At 46.0% G+C, this 21,017-nt stretch overlaps 1 protein-coding gene across 1 annotated transcript; it reads right to left on the bottom strand.

Moving 5' to 3' along the window:
• Positions 1-6,573: 6,573 nt before the first annotated feature.
• On the bottom strand, positions 6,574-20,372 carry FMR1NB (FMR1 neighbor). The gene is made up of 5 exons (XM_060270581.1): positions 20,306-20,372; positions 18,066-18,179; positions 14,697-14,837; positions 9,701-9,794; positions 6,574-6,733 (listed from the first exon to the last, which is right to left on the bottom strand). The coding sequence occupies exons 1-5, from the start codon at positions 20,370-20,372 to the stop codon at positions 6,574-6,576; spliced, it is 576 nt and encodes a 191-aa protein (XP_060126564.1).
• Between the last annotated feature and the right edge of the window lie 645 nt (positions 20,373-21,017).

The following is a 21,017-nucleotide window of genomic DNA, read 5'->3' on the forward strand; positions in this document are numbered from 1 at the left end:
CCACTTACTCCCACAACCTTAATCGTTTTGGATGTTTTACTTACTCCCGGTATATTTACACAGACTGAGGATCGGGCTGCCCCAGAATCCACCAGAAACACAATAGGTTTCTGGGAGGGACCCACAAATAGATTCACCAATGGCTCATTCCGGGTCCCGGGGCCTGAGCCGGAGAGTCCCTATTCATCATACAAACTGTACAATTCAGCCCCCACTTCCCCCATTGTCCGGGTGGTCTGTGGCTGTTCCTGTCTCTGTCTAGGCACATCAGGTATTTGCTCCCGTGGTGTCCTACAATCCCTAGCAAAATGACCTATTTTTTGGCACCGGTAGCACATTATTCCCCCAGGCCTGGGTCCCACTCCCCTAGTTGGGCCATAGGAGCCTCTCCCTCTATATCCTCCTCTGCCCCGATATCCTTCTGTCATCCTCTGTTCCTTATTTTCTGTCCGTTCCTCTGACTTCTTTCCCCCTTCCCCCGCCTTCTGTATGGCTGCTACCATCATCTGACACTTCTGCTTTTGTTTCACAACATCCCTATTTACAAAAACCTGCTGCGCAGTTCTCACTAGTTCACTTATTGTGGCATTTTGCCAATCCATCTTTTGCAGCTTCTTCTGAATATCCGGCCAAGCTTTGGTAACAAACTGCATTTTCAATAAGTTATCAAAAGCTGGCGAGTCTGGTCCCACTCCAGAATATTTGGTCAGATGTTCCCTGATCCTTTGTACAAAATCTCCAGGTGACTCTTCTTTGGTCTGACTTACCTCAAATGCTTTAGTGAGATTCGTGCTTTGTGGCACTGCAGTCTTAATTCCTTCTATAATCATTTCTTTTAAATCTTTCATGTGTGTCCTGTGATCATTATTATTGGGGTCCCAATTGGGATCCGCCATTGGATATTTCACATCAGATGCTACTGGGTGGGCGGGCTGCAGCGCCTGTTGCCGGATTTCCCAGTATGCCATTGCTGCCCTTCTAATCATAGCCCTTTCCTCTGGGGTGAAGAGGTGCCCCAGAATGTACATTAATTCAGTGTAAGTATATAGGTGAGGTCCCATCCACATCTGTAGCAAGCTTGCTACTTCTTGACTATTCTCATGTAGTTTTGGTAGAGTTTGCTTAAGTTCCCTCAATTCCGAGGGTTTGATGGGACTCACTACATATACCATCACTGGATTCCCTGCCGCATTCAGTCCTCCTGGGGCCTCTCGCAAGGGGTAGTTATGAATCTCTGATGGTTCAGAATTACTCCGTCTCCTATTGCTTCTAGGGGTCCCACCAGGAAGTGGAAAATCTACCACGTCCTGCTTACACTGTTGCAATTCCCGTTGCAATCTTGGATTCTTTAATTTCCTTGTTATTTTATCTATTTGTTCCACTAAAGGACTTAAGAGATTGTCAATATCATTCTCATAGGGCGGCGCCGTGGCCCCTGCACCTGGGGGAGGCGAGGCAGGAATATCTAGTTGATTGTAATCCGGGGGCTGTCCCCCAGGCAGAGGAGGCGCAGGCGGCGGCTGTGGCACCGGACCTGGCGGCCCGGGAAACGCCGCTGGAGGTGGCAGAGATATCTCCCCTTCATCTGACTCCTGTTCCTTTTCTTTTAAAGGAAATTGTCTCAAGGGTGGCGGATCTGGTCCGAAGAAAATTATATGGGACCAGAGTTCTATGTATGGTTTTTCCTTATTCTTCTTGAACTTAATTAAATAATATTGCAGCTGTTTTATCCAATATGGATCTGTTTCTCCGTTGGGGTTCCAATTAAATTCCCCTCCTGGCCCTATAGGATATTCTGGCCATATTATCCGGCAGAAGTTTATCATAGTTGCCTTAGATAATCCCTGGCTATATGGCTTGATTTCCTTTTCATCCCACTGTAACAGTACCTGGCCCAACGGGCTATTTGGATCTATAGGGGTTTTGCTTCCATTCTCCGGGCCCTTTCTACAGGTGCTCTGACCCTTCCCCATTACAGTATTGTTGTCTCTTGTCTCTCACTCTCAGATTCACACGGAATCGCCTGGCCGTTTCCCTCGCGGGCGAACGGAACCGCAAGCTAATCCTCCCGCCGGAGTCCCGGGCCCTCCGGTCCACACTCACGCGTCCGTTTGGAACCTCTCTTTCACACAGAGACTTCACACATACACAACCCTCCTTCTCCCAAGTCTTTCCCTTCTCAGGAAATCACACAATACTCACCCCTCTCAGTCCAGTGCCGCCTCCTCGGTGACTGGTGAACTGGCAGGCGTCCCTGCAGGGCAAGGCAGTCTCTGACTGCAACGGTCCCTGACCACTTCCTCCCTCTTATTTCCCTTAAACACACTTAAATCGGTTCTCCGTCGTTCAGCCCTCGGGATCTGTCACCACGGGGTCCGGACAGTGGGTCTCTCCGAAAAGAACGGAGTGCCGGCCGACCCTTCTTCCGAGATTCCCGCCGTGCAGACCGTCGAGGGCCCCACGTTGGGCGCCAAAATTGTGAGAAGTCCCTTACGTGGACTTGCAAACCAGACAAGGAGACACCGAAGTGAGTCTTACCAGTTCCTCTTTATTGTAACGCGTTTGCAAAGGCGGGCTCCTCGACCTGAGTGGTACGAAGAGCCCCGAGCAATGTACAGGCTCAAGCTTATATCCGTCCCTACTGCTGCCGCCCCTCTTTTAGAGGCTTGGCTTACAATCTATCTGAGTATGACACATTTCTATACATTAACCAATCTACGCTCGCTATTTTAAAGTTTAACCTTATTAGGAAGCAAGCAGGGGCTATACTTCCTTATCTATACCCTAACTTAGCTGACATAGCACCCTGGAACTTTCCACTGAGTTTTGAGACACATCCTGTCTTAGTCCTTCTCACATATGCGACTACTTTCAACTCAGAGTAGTTGCACTGATACTGAACTAACTTGGTCATGTCCATTAATTCCAATGGTCCTATAGGTATTACTAACATTGTTAATAACCCCTAGTACAGTGATAGCTGGTGCCTACTGGGGCTAGTAGAGCGAAAGGCAGAAGAGGCAACAGTTGGGAGAGCCAGAAACAATGATAAGCAGATCTAACCAATTCTGATTTTGCCCCATGACCCTCCCTGTTGAGTTCTACAGAAGACACTATGATTAAAGAGGGGAGAGCAAGTAGCCGGTCCCAGCACCTGAACTGGATGAGGAGACTGGTGGGACAACATCCCATTTTCCCTAATGGACCACCCTCTACTGCCATAGTGTTTTATGGTTGTCTACATTTGCTGTTGATATTTGCATATCATGAAATACTGTTTTGAAAACTTCAAAATCTTTCCCTTATTCCTTGACCGTTTTAATTTGGGAGCTTGGTTGAGAAAACAAGGACATTCTCTGACCTCCTAGGGAAGGGTCTGTAAATGAAGTGGGTTCCCAAAGGATAAGAGCATTCTGGGAAATGTTCCATTCCACCAGGACATCATGGCCTTGCCCTTAACCATTGAGCGTATGTCTTGGGGAAATGCCATAGCTCAGTGGCAGACCACCTACCTTGCATGCGGAGGTTCCCAAGCTTACTTCCTTGCATCTCTAGGTAGAGCTGGGAGCAAAGCCCAGAACCCTGGAAAGCCACTGCCAGTCAGTGTAGGCAATACTGAAGTAGATGGTCTGATGCCCTAACACAGTATAAGGCAACTTCTTGCGTTCCTTTGTTCTCAAACCTGAAACCTCATATAGTTTTAAATTGCACCAACCATTCTCATCTACCATCCAACCTTTCTGGATGGGAAAGCAAGACAAACACACCCTGTACACAAACATACCCCACCCCTGAACTCCTCGCTCTTTGTATCACTCTCCCACCCCTTCCATAGTCACACTATTTCTTGTCTCTACCCACCCAATCTTCATGCTGCAGCCACCCCTGCCTGCAACCACCTTGCCGTTGCTGGCTGTACCTCCTCCTCTGCCGCTGGGGTTAGGCCTTGCCCGTGGCCTTCTCATGGCCTATTCTTCCTGTGTGCAGCTGATAAAGGTGGTCGGTCCGCTTCTGGAAGTGTGCTTCTGGATGTGCTGCACCCACTTCTGGGTGGGCAGTGGTAGAGGCCATGGCAGCAGTGAAGGTCATCTATTCCAACCCCCTGCAATGCAGGAATATGCAGCTATCCCATACAAGGATCAAACCTGCAACCTTGGCATAATCAGCACTATGCTCTAGCCAACAGAGCTATCCAAGGAATACTGTATTGCTATACAGTATTGAACGTGGAGTGCGGGCAGTGCAGGCAGTGCCGGATTTATGTATAAGCTAAACAAGCTCTAGCTTAGGGGCCCAACTCTCTTGGGGGCCTCAAAAAAATTTAAAGGGAAAAAAACTGGATGTACATTTCCAAAATATAAGATAGAAAACAAATAAAATGAAACCAACATACAGCAACAGTTTTGTGTTGTGTAGCCTCCTATTTGTTATGTGCAAATGGCTTTAGATACCTATTAGGTCCATAAATTACCATATAGCATATATTCAACACAAAAAGTGACCATTTGTTGTTGACAAAGGACAGCTGGGCATATAAAGGGCCCCTTTACCTTCAGTAGCTTAGGGCCTCATCAAACCTAAATCCAGCCCTGCTCCCAGGTGTTGTCCATGAAGTAAAATTTAAGCTGGTTCCTATGAACCCAGAGAAATGGATCCTGACCCAGGGAGAGCCCAAGGATCCAGGCAAGCAGACGAATTTAAGCGTCTCCTGCCCACCAAATAACAGAGACCAAACCAGGACGTACGAAGCAAGGCACTTTTATTTTCGCTGTTGCAACAGGGTCCTTCCTCTCACGCAGGAGAACAAGGAAGGAACCCCAAACAGAGGTGTCTTGCCCTTAAAAAGAAATTTGAAATTGGTTTCAGCCCACCCCCCAGAAGCATCATCCATATGTCACAGAAGGGGTGTAGCCCAAGACCGCCCTCCCTAGATTCATCATAGGTACATCATGAAAGGGGAGGTCTGGTGGCAGTAATCTGAGCATCCTGGACCCTGCCCCCAAAACCTAATCAACAAAAAAGAGATATTTACATTTTCCTGTTTCCCAGCCAAGTTAATCACACCCTTTTGTCTGGCACCCAAGTATCAGGATGCCAGGGATTATCACTTTAATTCCTGAGACAATGAGAAGGTTCCCCCCCCCTTCTTCCTTGCAGAGGAACGCCAGGTCTGAGAGAGTCAAAATGGTGTCAGTCAGGCCTGTCTTCCTGTGCTGCTTCAGACATGTTTCTGTACATTCATGTACATGTTTTATGAACAATTATTATATATATATATATGACCTCAAAATTCTTATAACATCCAACTATGGCTCCAAAAATGCTGGACCTTTGGCCATCCTGGCTGGGGCTGATGGGAGTTTGAGTCCAGAAACATGTGCCCTTGCACAACTGAGTAAGCCTTGCCACCAGAGCCTTTATTACTGAGTGGCTTTGCATCCTAGTATCTGCCTTCTTAGGAACTGATAAACCATGCTAAAAAAAATTTTTTTTAATGACACAAAAACCAGTTCATGCTTCTAAGAAGCTTCTTCATTTTAAATGGGATTGTCACATGCACAGCAACTTCCAGAGGAAAAGGAGAAGCAGTGGGAAATTGTTTGCTTATACCACCATCTTGTGGCTGCTTGTTTAAAATGCTGTCTAAGGCATTCTTATAAAAGGTCTTTATCTCTGGCTAAAGTACAAAAACACCACCAGAAACACATGCACCTTGGTGGCCAGTGTGGGACCAGGATGCTGGATGAGACCCTGGGCTCATCCACTAGGGCTCTTCTTACATTCTTGCTCCTGGGACACCTCAATGTCTGCTGTTGATCATAGGAAGCTGCCTTCAACTGAGTCAGACTATGCCTCCCACCCAATCCAATACTGCCTTCTCTGACTGGCAGTAATCTCTCTGGAGTCTTTGGTAATGATCTTTTCCTATCTCTGCTGAGATCCTTTTGAACTGGCTTGAACTTGGGGCCCTTCTGCATGCAGAGTCCATGCTCCCATGGCCCCTACTTTGCTCAACTAATACATATCTTAACAACCAGTATTTGGGTAATTTGACTGTGGCCCTTGGCTGGGGCTGGTGGGAGCTGTTTTAGGGGAGGACTGTTTAGGGGGAGGCTGCCCTAAAATGGTGTGGGACCAGTTTATCCAAAGGACTGTCTTCTCTCATATGAACTTGCCCATTGACTGAGTCCATCATTAGAGGCTTGCGTCCATATATCCCCTCCTATAGGTGGGAGGTTGGTAGTTACACGAGCAGGGCCTTTTCGACCATTACCCACTCTGGCCCCCAGAATTTGGTTAACTTTACTCCTGTTTCCTTTTAGCTTTCAAGATGCTTTCTTGCACTTGTCCTTCCTGAGGGATCCTGCCTAATTATTGTTTTGCTTCTTCCTTTACTTTTGGTGCTGGGTTGTGTTATAATCTTTTTTAATTCTTTGCATTATGTGTGTGTGTGTGTGTGTGTGTGTGTGTTGTGCTTTTATATAAGCTGTTGTGAGCACTGAAAAATTGGGAAAGTCAAGGATATGAATACAAAACACACATACAAAAGTTGGTCAAATGGCGGTGAGTGGTTTATTTGCCTTTTTCCTTCTTGGTCAGTTTCTCAACATCATCTTGGACGGATGATGAAGAATGGCTATCACTGCTTTCATCACTCTCATCATCACTGTCTTCTTCAGAATCTTCAGAATCATCTTCTTTGGGGCCTCTTCGTAATGCATTAAAACATGGGCTGAAATGCCACCAAAAAACAAACCCCTCAATGAGGATATTGTGCATTTCCTGGCAGATTCCAGATACAGTAAATGGTGGGAAGGGTAGCAAACCAGGGCTGCATCTACACTGACCTGTTTAATGTTATTTTCCCATATTAGAACGATATTAGATATGTCATTCTAAAATGTCACTTGCTATTTAACATTTTTATCATGCCCCCACCCACCCACCCACCCCGGTCAAATGTAAGTAATACCCAGCCACACCATTTTCCAAAATGCTGTTTCTTTCCCTGTTGCTGGTCGATGGTTGCTCTGTTCCTCCCTCTGGTGTCAAATTTTAATTCGCCCTTCCTCCTTCCCTCCATCCCATGGGAGGGAGGTCAGAATTTGAATGCAGTAAATAAAGAGAGGGGTAAAAACACTACATAGGGACATGTGAGCAGTGTTTCACCAATGTAGCAGCATAAAACAATTAAAAATTAAGCTATTAAAATACAAGGTAATAACGCATTATTAACGTAAAAAAGTAGGGTGTCATGTGTCCATTTATGTTATCAAAACCATTCCCTAACTCTTCCTTAACATTAAAAACCATGAGTATAGATATGCCCCAGGTCTTATACCAGGTCAGACTATTTTTCAGTTTCAGCACTGACTGGCAAAAACTCGACAGGGCTCAGGCAGGCCTCTTTCCCTTCCCTTCCCATCTGATCTTTTAACGGTGTGATATCAGGGATGAAACCTGGGACGTTATGCATTCATGGTAGCAAGTGAAGGGAAGCATCCCTGCCTGAAACCTGAGCTACTGCAGGTCAGAGTAGAAGCATTGAATTTAAGAACCAGTAATCTCACTCAAAGCAAGAGAAATTCAGATGATTGCAACAGTAATGGGAAGGTGTGAGAGAGGGGTTTTGCTGCTTCCTTCCATCCTAGTCTATTTGCTCTGTCCACTTTTCTCCATCCCCAAGTCAGTTCCAGTAAACCAGGAGTGGGTGGCATGTGGCCTTCCAGATGTTGTACTTCAAACCCCCCCATCAGCCCCAGTTAGCATGGCCAATGGTCAGGGATGCTGGAGTCCAACAGCCTCTGGAAGGCTACAAGTCTCCCAACTCTGCAGTAATCCCTATCCCCCTAAATCCTCTCCTTTATATACGAACAAGGAAGGCATGCCAATCCGTCATGTCCAATTTAGCTTTCAAAAAGCCAAATGCAGCAGCAACAGGTGAGAAATTATTTACTTGTGCGATGCACCTGCAGATGAAAGACCCACATACAGCGTTGGTAATTTCCCAATAGATGTTACACTCTTGCAGATGTGTTGAAACAATTCACTGGAACCCTATGTCAAAAGAGGCGCCATCTTGAAACTAAAAAAGTTTTGCTTCTTTTGATGTATTCAAACATTGCAAACAGGGTGTGCTAGAAATTAAAATGGTTCAACATCTAGTTAATTATGGCCTTTTTTTGCTTTCTTTCTTCTTTTTTAAAAAGGCCTTTTTAAGCAACATCCAATAATATTCCTAGGAATAGCAACAGTCCACCCACTCCACACAGCCCTTCCTGGGCAAATCACTTCAGCATTGATATGAATCCTATCTCTCACACATTCATTTCCCAGGGCTTATCTTAGCAGACCATTCTTTGCTAATTCTAGGCTCCTGTTTGGAGATGTGCCAATGGCTCCACTTGGCTACCTGCAGTTTCAGCATTGGGTGCTAAGAGCAGAGGAAATTGTAAATGCAAAGATTCTATGCAGGAGGTCCATGTGTGGAAACTTTCAACAAATAACCATCTGGTGAGCAGAGAGGAATAATGCCTGTGTGTGTGTGTGGTTCCATATGTATAGGCAGGGCAATTTATTTTTCATGGTAAATGATTTGATAGCTGAGAAATTTTGTGCTAAAGGTTCGTGTGGGAACACAGGGAAGCTACGTTTCCCCAGATCATAGAATCATAGAGTTGGAAGAGACCACAAGGGCCATCCAGTCCAACCCCCTGCCAAGCAGGAAACACCATCAAAGCATTCCTGACAGATGGCTGTCAAGCCTCTGCTTAAAGACCTCCAAAGAAAGAGACTCCACTCCACCACACTCCTTGGCAGCAAATTCCACTATCGAACAGCTCTTACTGTCAGGAAGTTCTTCCTAATGTTTAGGTGGAATCTTCTTTCCTGTTGGTCTGCCTGCTTCAGGATTGTCTACCCTGATGGACAGTGGCCACATCCATACCATATGTTTAAAGCACATTCAGCAATCATACTAAAGCAAATGGTTGCCAACTCCCCCCCCCCAAAAAAAAATCTGGAAATTGTATTTTGCTCAGGTTGCTAGGAATTGTTGCTCTGTGATGAAATTCCACAGGGCAAAGCCTGCCAGACTAAAATGAAGGGCAATCTAATATCAGGGACATGGGGAACCTGCAGAAAAGCCCCATCAGGAGGTCATAGTGATCAAGGTGGATCTTCTAAGTATGGGTACAAATGTGTCCTCCCACCTCCTGCTTCCTCGTCCTTTTAACAGGAGATGTCAGGGACTGGACGTGGGGCCTTTTAGGTGTGCTCTGCCGCTGAGTTAGAGTTCCTGCCTCCTAGAGACACCAACTTGCAAGTGTGGTGGGGGGCCCAACATCCCACACATGACGACATCATGTCAGGACATCACGCCAGCTTGGAGGAGCCAGGAATGTGGTGGCTTCAATGGTTGGTGGCTGCTGCTGCTGCTGCCACCACCAGGAGAAGGAGGAGGAGGACCCAACCACTAAAGCCACCTTGCTATTGTGTTCCTGGCTCCTCCAACCTGACATGACCATTTTTTTTAACATTGGGGGGGTGTTCCCCACAAACAAATGTTGAGGGGCTCAAAAAGGGTTTGGCCCCTAGGGGTTGGCGCCTCTGCCTCCCTCCACTCCACTGCATTTTCCTTTAGGTTGTGCAAGTGCTGAAGTGCCCCATGACACAGCTGTGCTTTTTAAGTATCTCTTACCTCCTCTCCACAATAAAACAGCAACATGGAAGAAATGCGAGAATGATCAGTCCTCCTATCCCGACACCAAGCATCCGCAGGATCTGTTGAGGGCCTGTTACAGTTCAATCAACGTCAGCTTGGCTTGTAACAGTCCTACAACCTAGTAAAGAGTCAGCTTTGCTTCACGGCCGCATTTGCGATTAAGAAACCTTCAGAGCGTGTGCATGTGTATAGTACACTAGGAGCTGTGCTCCTGTTTGCTCCACCACCACCCCTGTCATTTCCCCCACATTAACCCCCTAGAGCTTCCACTTCCCACCCCATGCAACTACTTAAGCTCACTTTCCACCAGACCAACCCAATTTCTGAAGCCACTTCCCTTTTCTACTCTGTAGCTCTGCTTTGTACCCCTTCGCTTCATTCCCATACCTGTGCCTCCTTTCCCCTCCTTTTGTGCAACCCCTCTTGCACATAAACCACTCCATGGTAATATTTTGCATCTCCTCCTCCTACTTACTGCAACTACTACACACTTTGTTCACCTTCTACCCAAGTTATGAAGCATATCCTGCAAGTGTCCTGGGACACACACACCCTTTTTAAAAAAATCACTACAGAATGGTGATGTTTTGGGTGCTATGATCTTTCCCAACTCCTTTCTTGTTGCAGTCAAGTCTCTGCAGCTAGGAAGCTAGCAAAGGAGTGAGATAGCTGGCCTAGAATCTCAATCTCTCTCTCTCTTAATGTGGGCTAGATTTTTTTTTTTAAAGTTCCTTCACAGGCAGTCTGACATGGTACCACTTCATTCCGCTGCACCTGTATAGAGGATCATAAGTTTTGTACTGCAGTTACATGTATTAGTGGGAAAAGTTTATTTCTGGGATGTGCTCTGATTTTAAACCAACACTCCAGTGCTATCACAGAAACATAGGAGAACCATTGTGGTGTAGCAGCTAAAGTGCTGCACTAGGACCTTGGAGATCAGGGTTCAAGTCTCCATGAAGCCCACTGGCTGACCTTGGGCCAGTCAATATCTCACAACCTAACATACCTCACAGGGTAGTTATGAGGACCAACTGGGTGTTTATGCCACCTTGCAGGGGTGCCAACTTGAATAAAATATTGCGGGTGCACAGGTAAGCACCACCCTGCGTAATCAATTACATGACACAGTGCACACACCATTTGAATGGCAATGCCCATCAACTTTGCAGGGGACCAGCCCCCTCAAATATTTTATTCTGGGGGCTGGAGCACTCACAGCCCCTAGGTGTTGGCTCCTATGCCACCTTGACTACCTCTGAAAAAACGTAATAATGAAAAATACTGACATAAAAAGGCATATTAATTAAAATAATAAAAGACCTACCCACATGATGCTGAAACGATACCCTGCATGAATGCTGTGCAATAGAATGTACCTTCACCCAATTATTTGTTTGCTTGTGTTGCAACAGAAGAAAATCTCTAATAAAACTCTAATAATTTTTTTTAAAAAAAGGGATATTAACTGTAAAGTAATTGTTCATTTCCATCCTATAGGAAATACTCCCCCCAAGACATTTCCCTATCTAACACCCATTTTAAAATGCATGCCTTATCACAGCATCCCTTAGCCTGCTGCCCTCCAATATCTCTAACTCCCATCAGTTTTGACCCCAGTCCAGGCATTTGGGGGTGATAGGAATGAGAGCCTAGCAACATTTTGAGGCCACCCAATTGGGGAAGGTTGCCTTATAACAATATGAATTTGAACATTTTGGGGTGCACTCCTGGCTGAATCTTTGTTATTCAGACACACGTGACTACAGTGGCTCCGACTGCCTATGGCTGTTAAGGAATATACGGTAGGAAACTGAATTGGTCCATCTAGCTCAGTATTGTCTGCACTGACTGGCAGAGGCATTCCAGGGTTTTAAGGCAAGGAATCTTTCCCAGGCTTACATGGATATCAAACCAGGGACATTCTGCATGCAAAGCAGATGCCCTACACCGAGCTGCAGCCCTTCCTGGCAGCTCAGGCTTGGGCTTGTTTAGCTGCAGAAGTCCAGGCACCTGTGACCTCCAGAGTGTATCACAGTAATGCATTACTTGTGGGGCATCCATTAAATCTGTTGCCTGGTTGTTGAAGGAGGTACCTCATTCACAGGGCAAAACATCTGTGCTGAAGGAGTTGCAGAGGCTGCAAATATGATACCGGGCCAAGTTTAAGGTCTTTCTATGGAACAACTTGAATACCAGGTTATCTCTGGGAATGCCTTATATTCTGCACCTCTGCTGAGATATTTCAATCTTTGGGAGAGATGCTGTTAGCATTGCCATATGCTCCTGAGGTTCATCTTATGATCACTTTTTATTCCAGCAGGCCTTTTCACAGGCAGATCTGATTTTATTGTTTTAAACTGGTTTTATATATTTACTGTACTGTTGAGTTTGACGCATGCTACTTAGTGACAATTGTGCTTAAGTGGCATATAATTTGTCTGAGTAAAAATAAATTAAATAGAATAAAGTCAGGGCCTTCTCTTTGGAATGCAATTCCAATAAGCACCCACTGTTTAGACACCTGCTTAGTATGCACCTGTTTACTCAGGCTTCCCTTGGGCGATCAAGCTATGTTGATGCATTAATCTGCTCTACTGATTTGCAACGAGTTTGGGACTTGCTTTATGCATGCAATTTTATTTCATACAAAGTATCAGAGCAGTTTGCAACAGTTATACATAAAAACCGTACAATAAAAGCTACATTAAAATTCTGGAATCAGAAACCAGCTAGCTATTATGGAGAGATGCAGCCTTAATTGCCTGCACAAGCCTATTGGAATAGGAAAGTTTTCAGCAGGCATTTAAAACTGGAAACAGAAGGTGCCTGCTGAATCTCTGTTGGCAGACTATTCCATAATGCTGGGCCAATGACACTCAGGGCTTAGGTCTTGTTGTTGACAAATAAACCTTGCCAACTTGGGGAACCACCTCCAACATGCGGGCAGATGATCTCAGTGATTGTACTGGGATAGAAGTGTTCAGGTGTTCCCTAAGGTGCCTAAAATTTTCAGTGCTTTGTGAATTAATACAAGGACATTGAACCTGTATTAGAAGCATATGGGCAACCAGTGCAGATGTTTTAACAATGGTCTCACATGCTGGCCACATTCTCCCATTCTGCACCGACTGCAGGTCCCTAATCAGGCCCAATGCATAGTGTGCATTGCAGTAATCCAGACTCGAGGTTACCAAAGCCTGGACTACAATGGTAAGGCTATCCCTATACAGGAATGGCTGTATTGTTGAATTTATGCATTCACTGCCACAATATTTTCCCCCTATATTGTTGCTGGCATATAAACATGGCAATAGGTAAAATAAAATATCCTCCCTTTTAAGTTACAAAAGCAGTTTGTCATGTGGCATCAGAAGAAGAGAGGCTGCCTGTTTGAGAAAACAAAAAAACTCAAAGACTCCAAACATGTGAAACTAGCTGCAGAGGGATTTTTGTTGGCTCCTAATCTATGTTTGTTGCAAATATAACTGTGATGGAAATCCTGCTGGATCAGCCCTAAGGTCCACTTAGTCTGGCAGCCTTCTTTCCAAGAGGCCACCCAGAAGCCTCCAGGAAGACCACATGAAAGCAACAGGCCTTGCCTCACACTGTTCTCAAAACTGGCAGGGGAAAATAGAAAACATGTTCAGTGAAGTGAAGAATCAGACGATTGAACAGGGCAATAAAATTGCCAATTACCCATTGCAGGAGGTAACCCAATAATTTGTGAGATGCTGGAGTCTAAGAGGCCTGTGAAGGGTTGGTGTTTTGTCAACAGATTGTTAGAATGCACACAGCGTGTGCTTTGTGGACTATAAGCACGTGTTGTTTATTGACATATGCTGCACATCCTGAAGCATTCAAGTACCAAAATCACTCTACAAACAAACTGGATGGAAAAGAAACTCCAGTCCTACAGGAGAAGCACATTGAATTTTCAAGAACCATTTTAAGATGCACTCCAAGACACAATGGGAGTCACAATGCAGTGGTACCTCAGGTTAAGTACTTAATTGGTTCCGGAAGTCCATACTTAACCTGAAGCATACTTAACCTGAAGCGAACTTTCCCATTGAAAGTAATGGAAAGTGGATTAATCCGTTCCAAATGGGTCTGCGGAGTACTTAACTTGAAAGTACTCAACCTGAAGCGTACTTAACCCGAGGTATGACTGTATCTGTGTGCACTGATGTAAAATGAAACAGGTCACTACTCTGTGTAGTCAAAGGGTACAGGACCTGTCGCCTTCTAGTTGTTGTTAGGGATGATGGAATGAAGGAATTGTAGCCCAGCAACAACTGAAGTGGTACAGCACAACACTTAAACTGATCTAGTCCAACAGTGTTTATTCTGACTGGTATGACTTCTCGGACAGAAATATTTCCCAGATCAGCTATCTGAGATTTTTACTTAACAGGCAAGGAGAGAGATATAACCTGGGACCTACTGTGTGAAAATCTTCCGAGCTATGGCCCCTCGTGCTCATTTGAGAGCTTCCTGGTGCATTACATAAGTCCTCAGCACAGACATGCAAGCACGAGGCTAGTCCATTAAGTAGGGCAAGTGGGGAACTGCCCCATGAAGCTGAGCTGCTCTCAGCCACCACCACCCCACCAGCTTGCCTCCTTGATTAAAACCAATCCAGGGGCTGGCAATGTATTGTCATTTTCCTTCCTACTAGTTTCGGTGTTATCCCTTGAATGGAGGAAGTTGGGGTGGGGGAATCAGAGTGAGTTCGCTCTGCCTGTCATTGGCTCTGACTTCACCTACTGCTGGCTTCTGCCCCAACTAATCCCAAGGGTCACCCAGCAGCCTGCTTACAAACCTGCCCCTGTATCTATACTACTCTGCTGTGCCACCTGGGAAAAGCAGAAACAAGGTCTTGGCTGAAGGTGGCAGTGTAGGCATAAGAAACTATGTGTCCAGCTTTGCAGAACAAGTGAAAGAGTCCTAAAGGCAGAATGCCACTTACGGTCTTTGAGTGGAGTGTAGCAGTCCAACTGAACATGCTTTTTAGACGAGAAGCAGCACTTGTGTTCCAGACACAACGACTTGTTGCTCTTTTCCCCAGCTTGGCAAGGCACCACAGGCTGATTTGTTTTGGGTCGACACGCTTTGGGAAATGAAGCAGAAATGCAATATTTCAGTTCCAAGCCCAGTTTAAATGTGCATATCACTGAGGCACAAGGCAAAGTTATTCCAGACCGCTGCTTCCATTCCATGTGTTCCACTTTAAAGAAAACAGTCCTTTATTTCAAGGTCTCTCCAGTCCAAGTCTGGCTTAAAGACAGAAGACCCCAAGAAGAGAGAGCAAGAGGGTTCTTAGAGTCGCCTGTCAACAGTGAGCGACAACATCTGGGCAGGTGACAGAGCAAGCATGAAGTTCACCTGGTTACCACCTTCCCCAATTACAGGGTATCCAAGAGCATTCTATACAGAGCAGACCTACTGAAATGAGTGGACCTAAATTAGTCATGTCCATTCATTTCAGTGGGTCCGACATTAGAATTACTATGGCTTGAATCCATGCAGGGTTGTCTTTAGCAGATGCAGCGCCGGGGTGCAAATATCCACCCAGTGCCCCCAAATCATCACGGATAGTGTGTGGGGTGGCCGTAGCTGTGCACTGCCATCCATCCAGGGGGGCACAACTCTCCCCCATGCCTCTGCGGGAGAGTGAGCCCCGCAGAGGCTTGGTAGTGAAGTTGTGCCCCTCCCAAGCTTCCACAGGAGGAGAGTGATCCCCACAGAGGCTTGGGAGGGAAGCTGCGTGCCCGACAGCCATATGGTTGGCAGGGCACAGCTTCCACCCTAAGTCTCTGTGGGGATCGCTCTCCTCCCGAGGAGGCTTGGGTGGGAGGGAAGCTGCACATCTGCCAGCCTTATGGTTAGTGGGGCGCAGCTGTCGGGTGTGCAGGGAAAAGGGAGGCCACCGGCAAAGCCGTGAAGCTCCCCCACTTGCTGGGGCACCCCTGAGAGGCCGGCAACCTGGCGCGATGCACCAGTAAAGCCCTATGGGAAAGATGGCTCTGAATCCATGTTTGTATCTATATCAGGAGTGAAGAACCACACACACACACACACACACACACACACACACACACACACCAGATGTTGCTGGACTACAACTCTGAGCAGCCTTAACTATTGACTATGCTGGCTGGGACTAATGGGATATGTAGTTTAGCAACGTCCAGAGGGCTAGAGGTTTCCCAGCCCTGATCTATGCATACAAATTAGCTCAGTGTCCTCTTTCTATGAGACATGTTTCCTTTTTCTGGGAGGGATATGCAAGTGGCTGATATTATGTTTTATTGGAAATTTGCTGAGAGTTCCTTCTCACTTATGCATCAACTCCATGCAAGGGAGAAAAGGAACAGTAGCCGGGGGGGGGGGGAGCACAGAGAGACACAAAGAGGGGCCAAGCATCAATGTGGTGGTTTTGAAAGTATGTTTTTGATTGAGCCCTTTGCTTTGGAGTATCTGAATAAGATTCAGGAGGGCCTGTTTCCTTTGAAGGTTGGAACAAACTGGGCAATCTTCACACACTAATGAGCTGATTATTTCCAAGTGCAACTTTGAAGTCTGCTTCTCCTTTTGGTGGAAAAAGCAATGCTACCACCAAAAAGCAAAAGAGCCTTGCAGCAAGATTTGTGCAAGGCCCTCCTTTCATTTATTTAAACAATTTATATACCACTTAACTACAATAGTCTCTAAGCGGTTTGCAAAGATGGGGCTTTGCAATTGCTTCGCTTGTAAAGACCAGCCCCTACAATGCACAGCAAACTGATTCTGGAATCCACTAATGGGAGAAAAAGAGGGAACCGAAAGCAGGGTCCCCCTTCTTCTCCTTCAACTTCTTCAGCATCCAGCCACTGCAGCAAGCGTTGTCGACCTTTTGGGAGTCTGGGAAGTCTGCTGTGGACACCTGCGAGCATATGTGCAGCATGCTGGGTATCCATGCACCACAGCTTAGCAGGAGGAGTGTCCAAGGCTTGCCTTGTGCTCCATTGGCCTGTTTTCCCAACCCCTATGCTCTTGGAGTATGGCCATAGGTGCCAACTCCCAGACTGAAAAATCTGGGATCGGAAGTCACGCAGCCATTTTGGAACTGGGCAGAGCAGCACCGGAAGTCACTTCTACTCATGCTCTGCCCATTTCCAAAATGGCCGCAGCACCAGAAATCACTTCTGCGCATGTCCAGGGACTCCAGACATGCGCAGAAGGAGCCTCCCCGGGCCGGTAAGAATCCGGGGGATTTACGTTGTTTTTTTAAAAAAATCTGGGCTGCCAGCGGGAAACGGCTGGAAAAACGGGGGTTTCCCAGGGAATACGGGAGACTTGGCAGCTATGAGTATGGCAAGAATGGGAGAGAAAGGAAAACCCTGCTTCATTGGCCTGCCCAGCACTGGATTTATGGATTGTATACAAGTCCTACTCAGTGTAAAACCATCAAACATAAAGAGACTAAGTCCATTAATTTCAATGGGTATACTCTGAGCAGGACCACCGCTGGATAACTATGTATATGTGCGTGAATATCCACATGTATCTCTAAGTCCTTTTGGTTGTTCCACTACCCTCAGGTGGTGGCAGCCTAGGAAAGATTATTCTCTGTGGCAGCCCTTAATTTGTGGAAACCCACTCCCCCGAGAAGTATGTCTGGATTCTTCACTTTGAAGCTTTTAGTGAATGCTAAAGATGCCCCCTTTTACCCTGACATTTGACACTTGAGATGTCCATTTTTAAGATGGTCCCCCTCTTCTTCCTTTGCAAGTTGAAAACAAACTGTTTTTAATGTTGTGTTTTAAATTGTTGTAACATTCTCTGGGATCTTAAGGTGAAGGGTGGGTAACAAATAACAACAGCAGCTACTGCTGTGTTGACTTTTTTTCTTTTGCTGTAAATACATTGCGTAGCTATAGCAGTATGCTAACATTTGATACCCACCATTAAATTTGCATTGGGAGCATCTCAACCCATCCAAAGAACTGCTGAAAGTAGTCCTGTGCATCAGGAGGGCTTTGAGGGCTTCTCAAATAAGATGACCCTCGTGGTCCCTTCCAACTCTACACTTCTATGATTCTAAGATGCTTGCAAAGCAGTATGGGTGACCCATGTGCAGCTGCAGCATGAGAGGAAAGGGAAGGTTCATTCCTTTGGGCAACCCCTTTTTATTTCCTTTCCCAAACATGGAACGTGGCACTCTGCATAGAACAACACCCCTCAATATAGCCCAACAAAGAGACCTTTCACTGAAGTACCACAGTAACAAACATTTCAAATCCACTCAAGGATTTGAAGTGGGGGCAATGAAATATGACGCCACAATAGCACTTACTCACTGGGTTGAAAAAGGTCACCAGCTGTTCAGATACGATCTGTACTTTCGTCCTTGGCTCACGGGGAGCAACTTCAGTTTCATTTAAATCATCCAATGCGGGAAATGCAGAACCTGAAAAGCCCAGAACAATTCAAACTCCTGCACGGCAACTCAAGGGGGAAACTCATTTAAGTACCATAGTACAGTTTTCCCACTTAAACTCTCTCTCCCCCCCTATCAAAACACTTCCCCCCACTCAGCTTCTGATCCCGTTCTTCAGGTAGGTGGTGGACTGAATACTATGCCCTCTGTCTTAGTGGTGGTTGGAGGAGAATATCAGGTCAGTTCAAAATAAAATCTCTCTCACCCACCATGCTTTGTAAGTATATGAAGGAGCCAATCTGGCACATACCTTGGTTGTCGAACTTTATCCATTCCGGGAGTCCGTTCGACTCCCGGAACGGTCCGAAAACCAAGGTGTGGCTTCCGATTGGCTGCAGGAGCTTCCTGCACTCAAGCGGAAGCCATGGAAGCCAAGCCAGATCTTCAGCTTCCAATAAACATCTGCAAACCAGAACACTTCTTCTGGGTTTGCAGCGTTCGGGAGCTGATTTGTTCGGGAGCCAAGCCAAGGTACCGCTGTATTGCCAAGACCTGAATAGGTTAGCTGGGAACAATCAACCTGACCTACTTATGTCTTCCCAGATACTCAGTGCTCCACAAAGGTAGACTTGAGGTTTTGGGAGGGTAATTGCTGCTATCCCACGAGGATCAGAGACCAACTGGTGGTGCATTCCAGAAATGTGTGAAAGCTGATGGATTCCTGAATGCTGCTAGAGATTTTCCAGAAGCCTCGGAAGGCAATTCTGCCAAGGTCCTAGTCTCCCTGTGGAATGGTGAGACATGACAGGCCTTTGACACAACTGCACCCAAATGTCCTCTCTGGTGCTGTTGAAGTTAGGCAACCACCCAATTTATTGGGGAGTTCCAGGCAACTGGAGACAACTGCAGTACAAGTGGTATAAGTTTTGCTCTGAAGGAGACTGTACACATAATCATGCCTACTGTGTGGTGGTTAACATGGAGAAAACAGCCTATTTGGCAACCCATGTACCACTTAGAAAAGCTATTCCACAATGGAAGTGACAATCATTTACCCTCATTAACCCAGTCTTGGAGCCTACCGTAGAAAATCTGCAAGGACAAAATTGTCTGCTTCATATAGACTTGAGTGCTGCTCTTGCTGGCTGTAGAATCAGCCTTGATTACTCTGATGGGTGAGATTTGGGTGAAAGACAGAAGCACCACGAACCTGTTGACTCCCCTAGATCACTCAGTGGGTTGAGATACCACAGACCACAGTGTATGTCTGGTCTCAGCGAGTTCGTAGTTTGTTTTGCGGTGGCTTCACTACTACTTACAGGGTCTGTTCCATTGAAAAGTATTGACTGATGGTGCCTTGGACCCCTAGGAGTTGTTGGGTACCACAATTTTGTTTCCAACACTATTTAATATCTAGATGAAGCTGCTGTGGAGGTCATTAGAAGGTATCTGGCAAGATGTCACTTAGTTCCATTTCTCTGTAACATCTCAAATCAGGAGGTCATAAACTGGTGCCTGGATGCAGTTGTGAGCTGGATGACAGCAAATAATCCTGACTATTTGCAAAATTGCATTGGACTGATGGAAGCTGGAATCCAACAACTGCCAGAATGAAACATGCTGGCTACTTTTGAGCTAGCTCAGGACTTGCAGCAGCTGTCTACAGCTTCAGACAAGAGTATTTCCTAGCTCTATTTGGGGATGCTAGGGCACTCTCAGTTCATTTCTTGGCTTAGGAAAGTTGGGTATTGTTAGCAGAAAATGACCCAGTAGGCCAACCTTTGAAGCCTAGTGGTCCTATTTAAGCACATAGGCAATAAGTTCCCTGCGCTATGGATTGAATTGATACCTGCTGTATTCAAAGCATGTATACTTCACCACTGAGTTATGGCACTTTTCAAAGCAGTGATGGTAGTAGTAGGGAGAGGGAGAGGAAGAAATTGATTGGGGGATAAGAACTAATCCAGAGGACAGGCTACCAGTTTGCCCACATGCTGTTTAGATCAACAGATACACACAGCTAGAGTACAGATTGGATATGGTCAACACCTTGAATTTTAAAAGCTGGTAGCCTTATAAGTTTCCCTGAGCAATTCCTCTATTGTCAAACATTGCAGGCTACCTTATGTTTAAGAACTACTCCTTATAATACTCACTTGGGCTAACAGCATGATACAATACACACAAGCATTTTGCTAAAATCTGGGTCACAGAGATCATCATCAGTATTACTTCTGCAATGAAAAACAAATAATGTAAACTCCAGGAAACCTTCACCTGCTTATTGAGGAAAGAATACTCAAAAGTCTTGTCTTATTTGGATTACTTTTGCATGGGGCAACAGTCATTTTGCATGGGAACCCCAGATCAATTCCACACATTTAAAAACACTTTGTAGAATCACACTTGACTGGTTGGGTGCAGAGGATTGGTGGGAGGAACTAGCTGGGGAATCCCCAAGGGAAGAAGGCTCAGAGCTCAGGAATTGGTGGTGGGACGATGGAGTGGTCAGAGGGAGAAGAGGGTGTAGACCAGGAAGAGGTGCAGAAGCTGAAGAGTTAATAAGGTATTGTAAGCAAGGTATTAGTAAGCAAGGTATTAGGGAGGCAGTGCAAGACAGGAGTGCCTAGCGTGCTATGGTCCATGGGGTCACGAAGAGTCGGACACGACTAAACGACTAAACAACAACAACAATTGTGGCAGAGAGAAGTCCAGAATCAGAAATCGAAGTTGAAGCAGGAGAGGAGGGAGGCCAAGAAGCAGAGATGAGTCTGGCTGGTGAAGAGTCACAGGTGTTTCCCATTCCTGCTGCAACAAGCTCCCCTCCCTCCTTGTACCACAGAACCAAGAGAGGCATGTAGAGTGTGG

Source organism: Zootoca vivipara, chromosome Z, assembly GCF_963506605.1.
Source record: "Zootoca vivipara chromosome Z, rZooViv1.1, whole genome shotgun sequence".
Taxonomy (NCBI): domain Eukaryota; kingdom Metazoa; phylum Chordata; class Lepidosauria; order Squamata; family Lacertidae; genus Zootoca; species Zootoca vivipara.

Bases quoted from the DNA above. Each gene is read 5' to 3' on its own strand.
- FMR1NB (XM_060270581.1), bottom strand. From the start codon at position 20,372: ATGATGATCTCTGTGACCCAGATTTTAGCAAAATGCTTGTGTGTATTG. The intron at 18,180-20,305 runs GTGAGTATTATA...TGGGCTTTTCAG, and splicing joins GTATCATGCTGTTAGCCCAA to GTTCTGCATTTCCCGCATTG. The intron at 6,734-9,700 runs GTAAGAGATACT...GTGGCATTTCAG, and splicing joins TGTTTTATTGTGGAGAGGAG to CCCATGTTTTAATGCATTAC.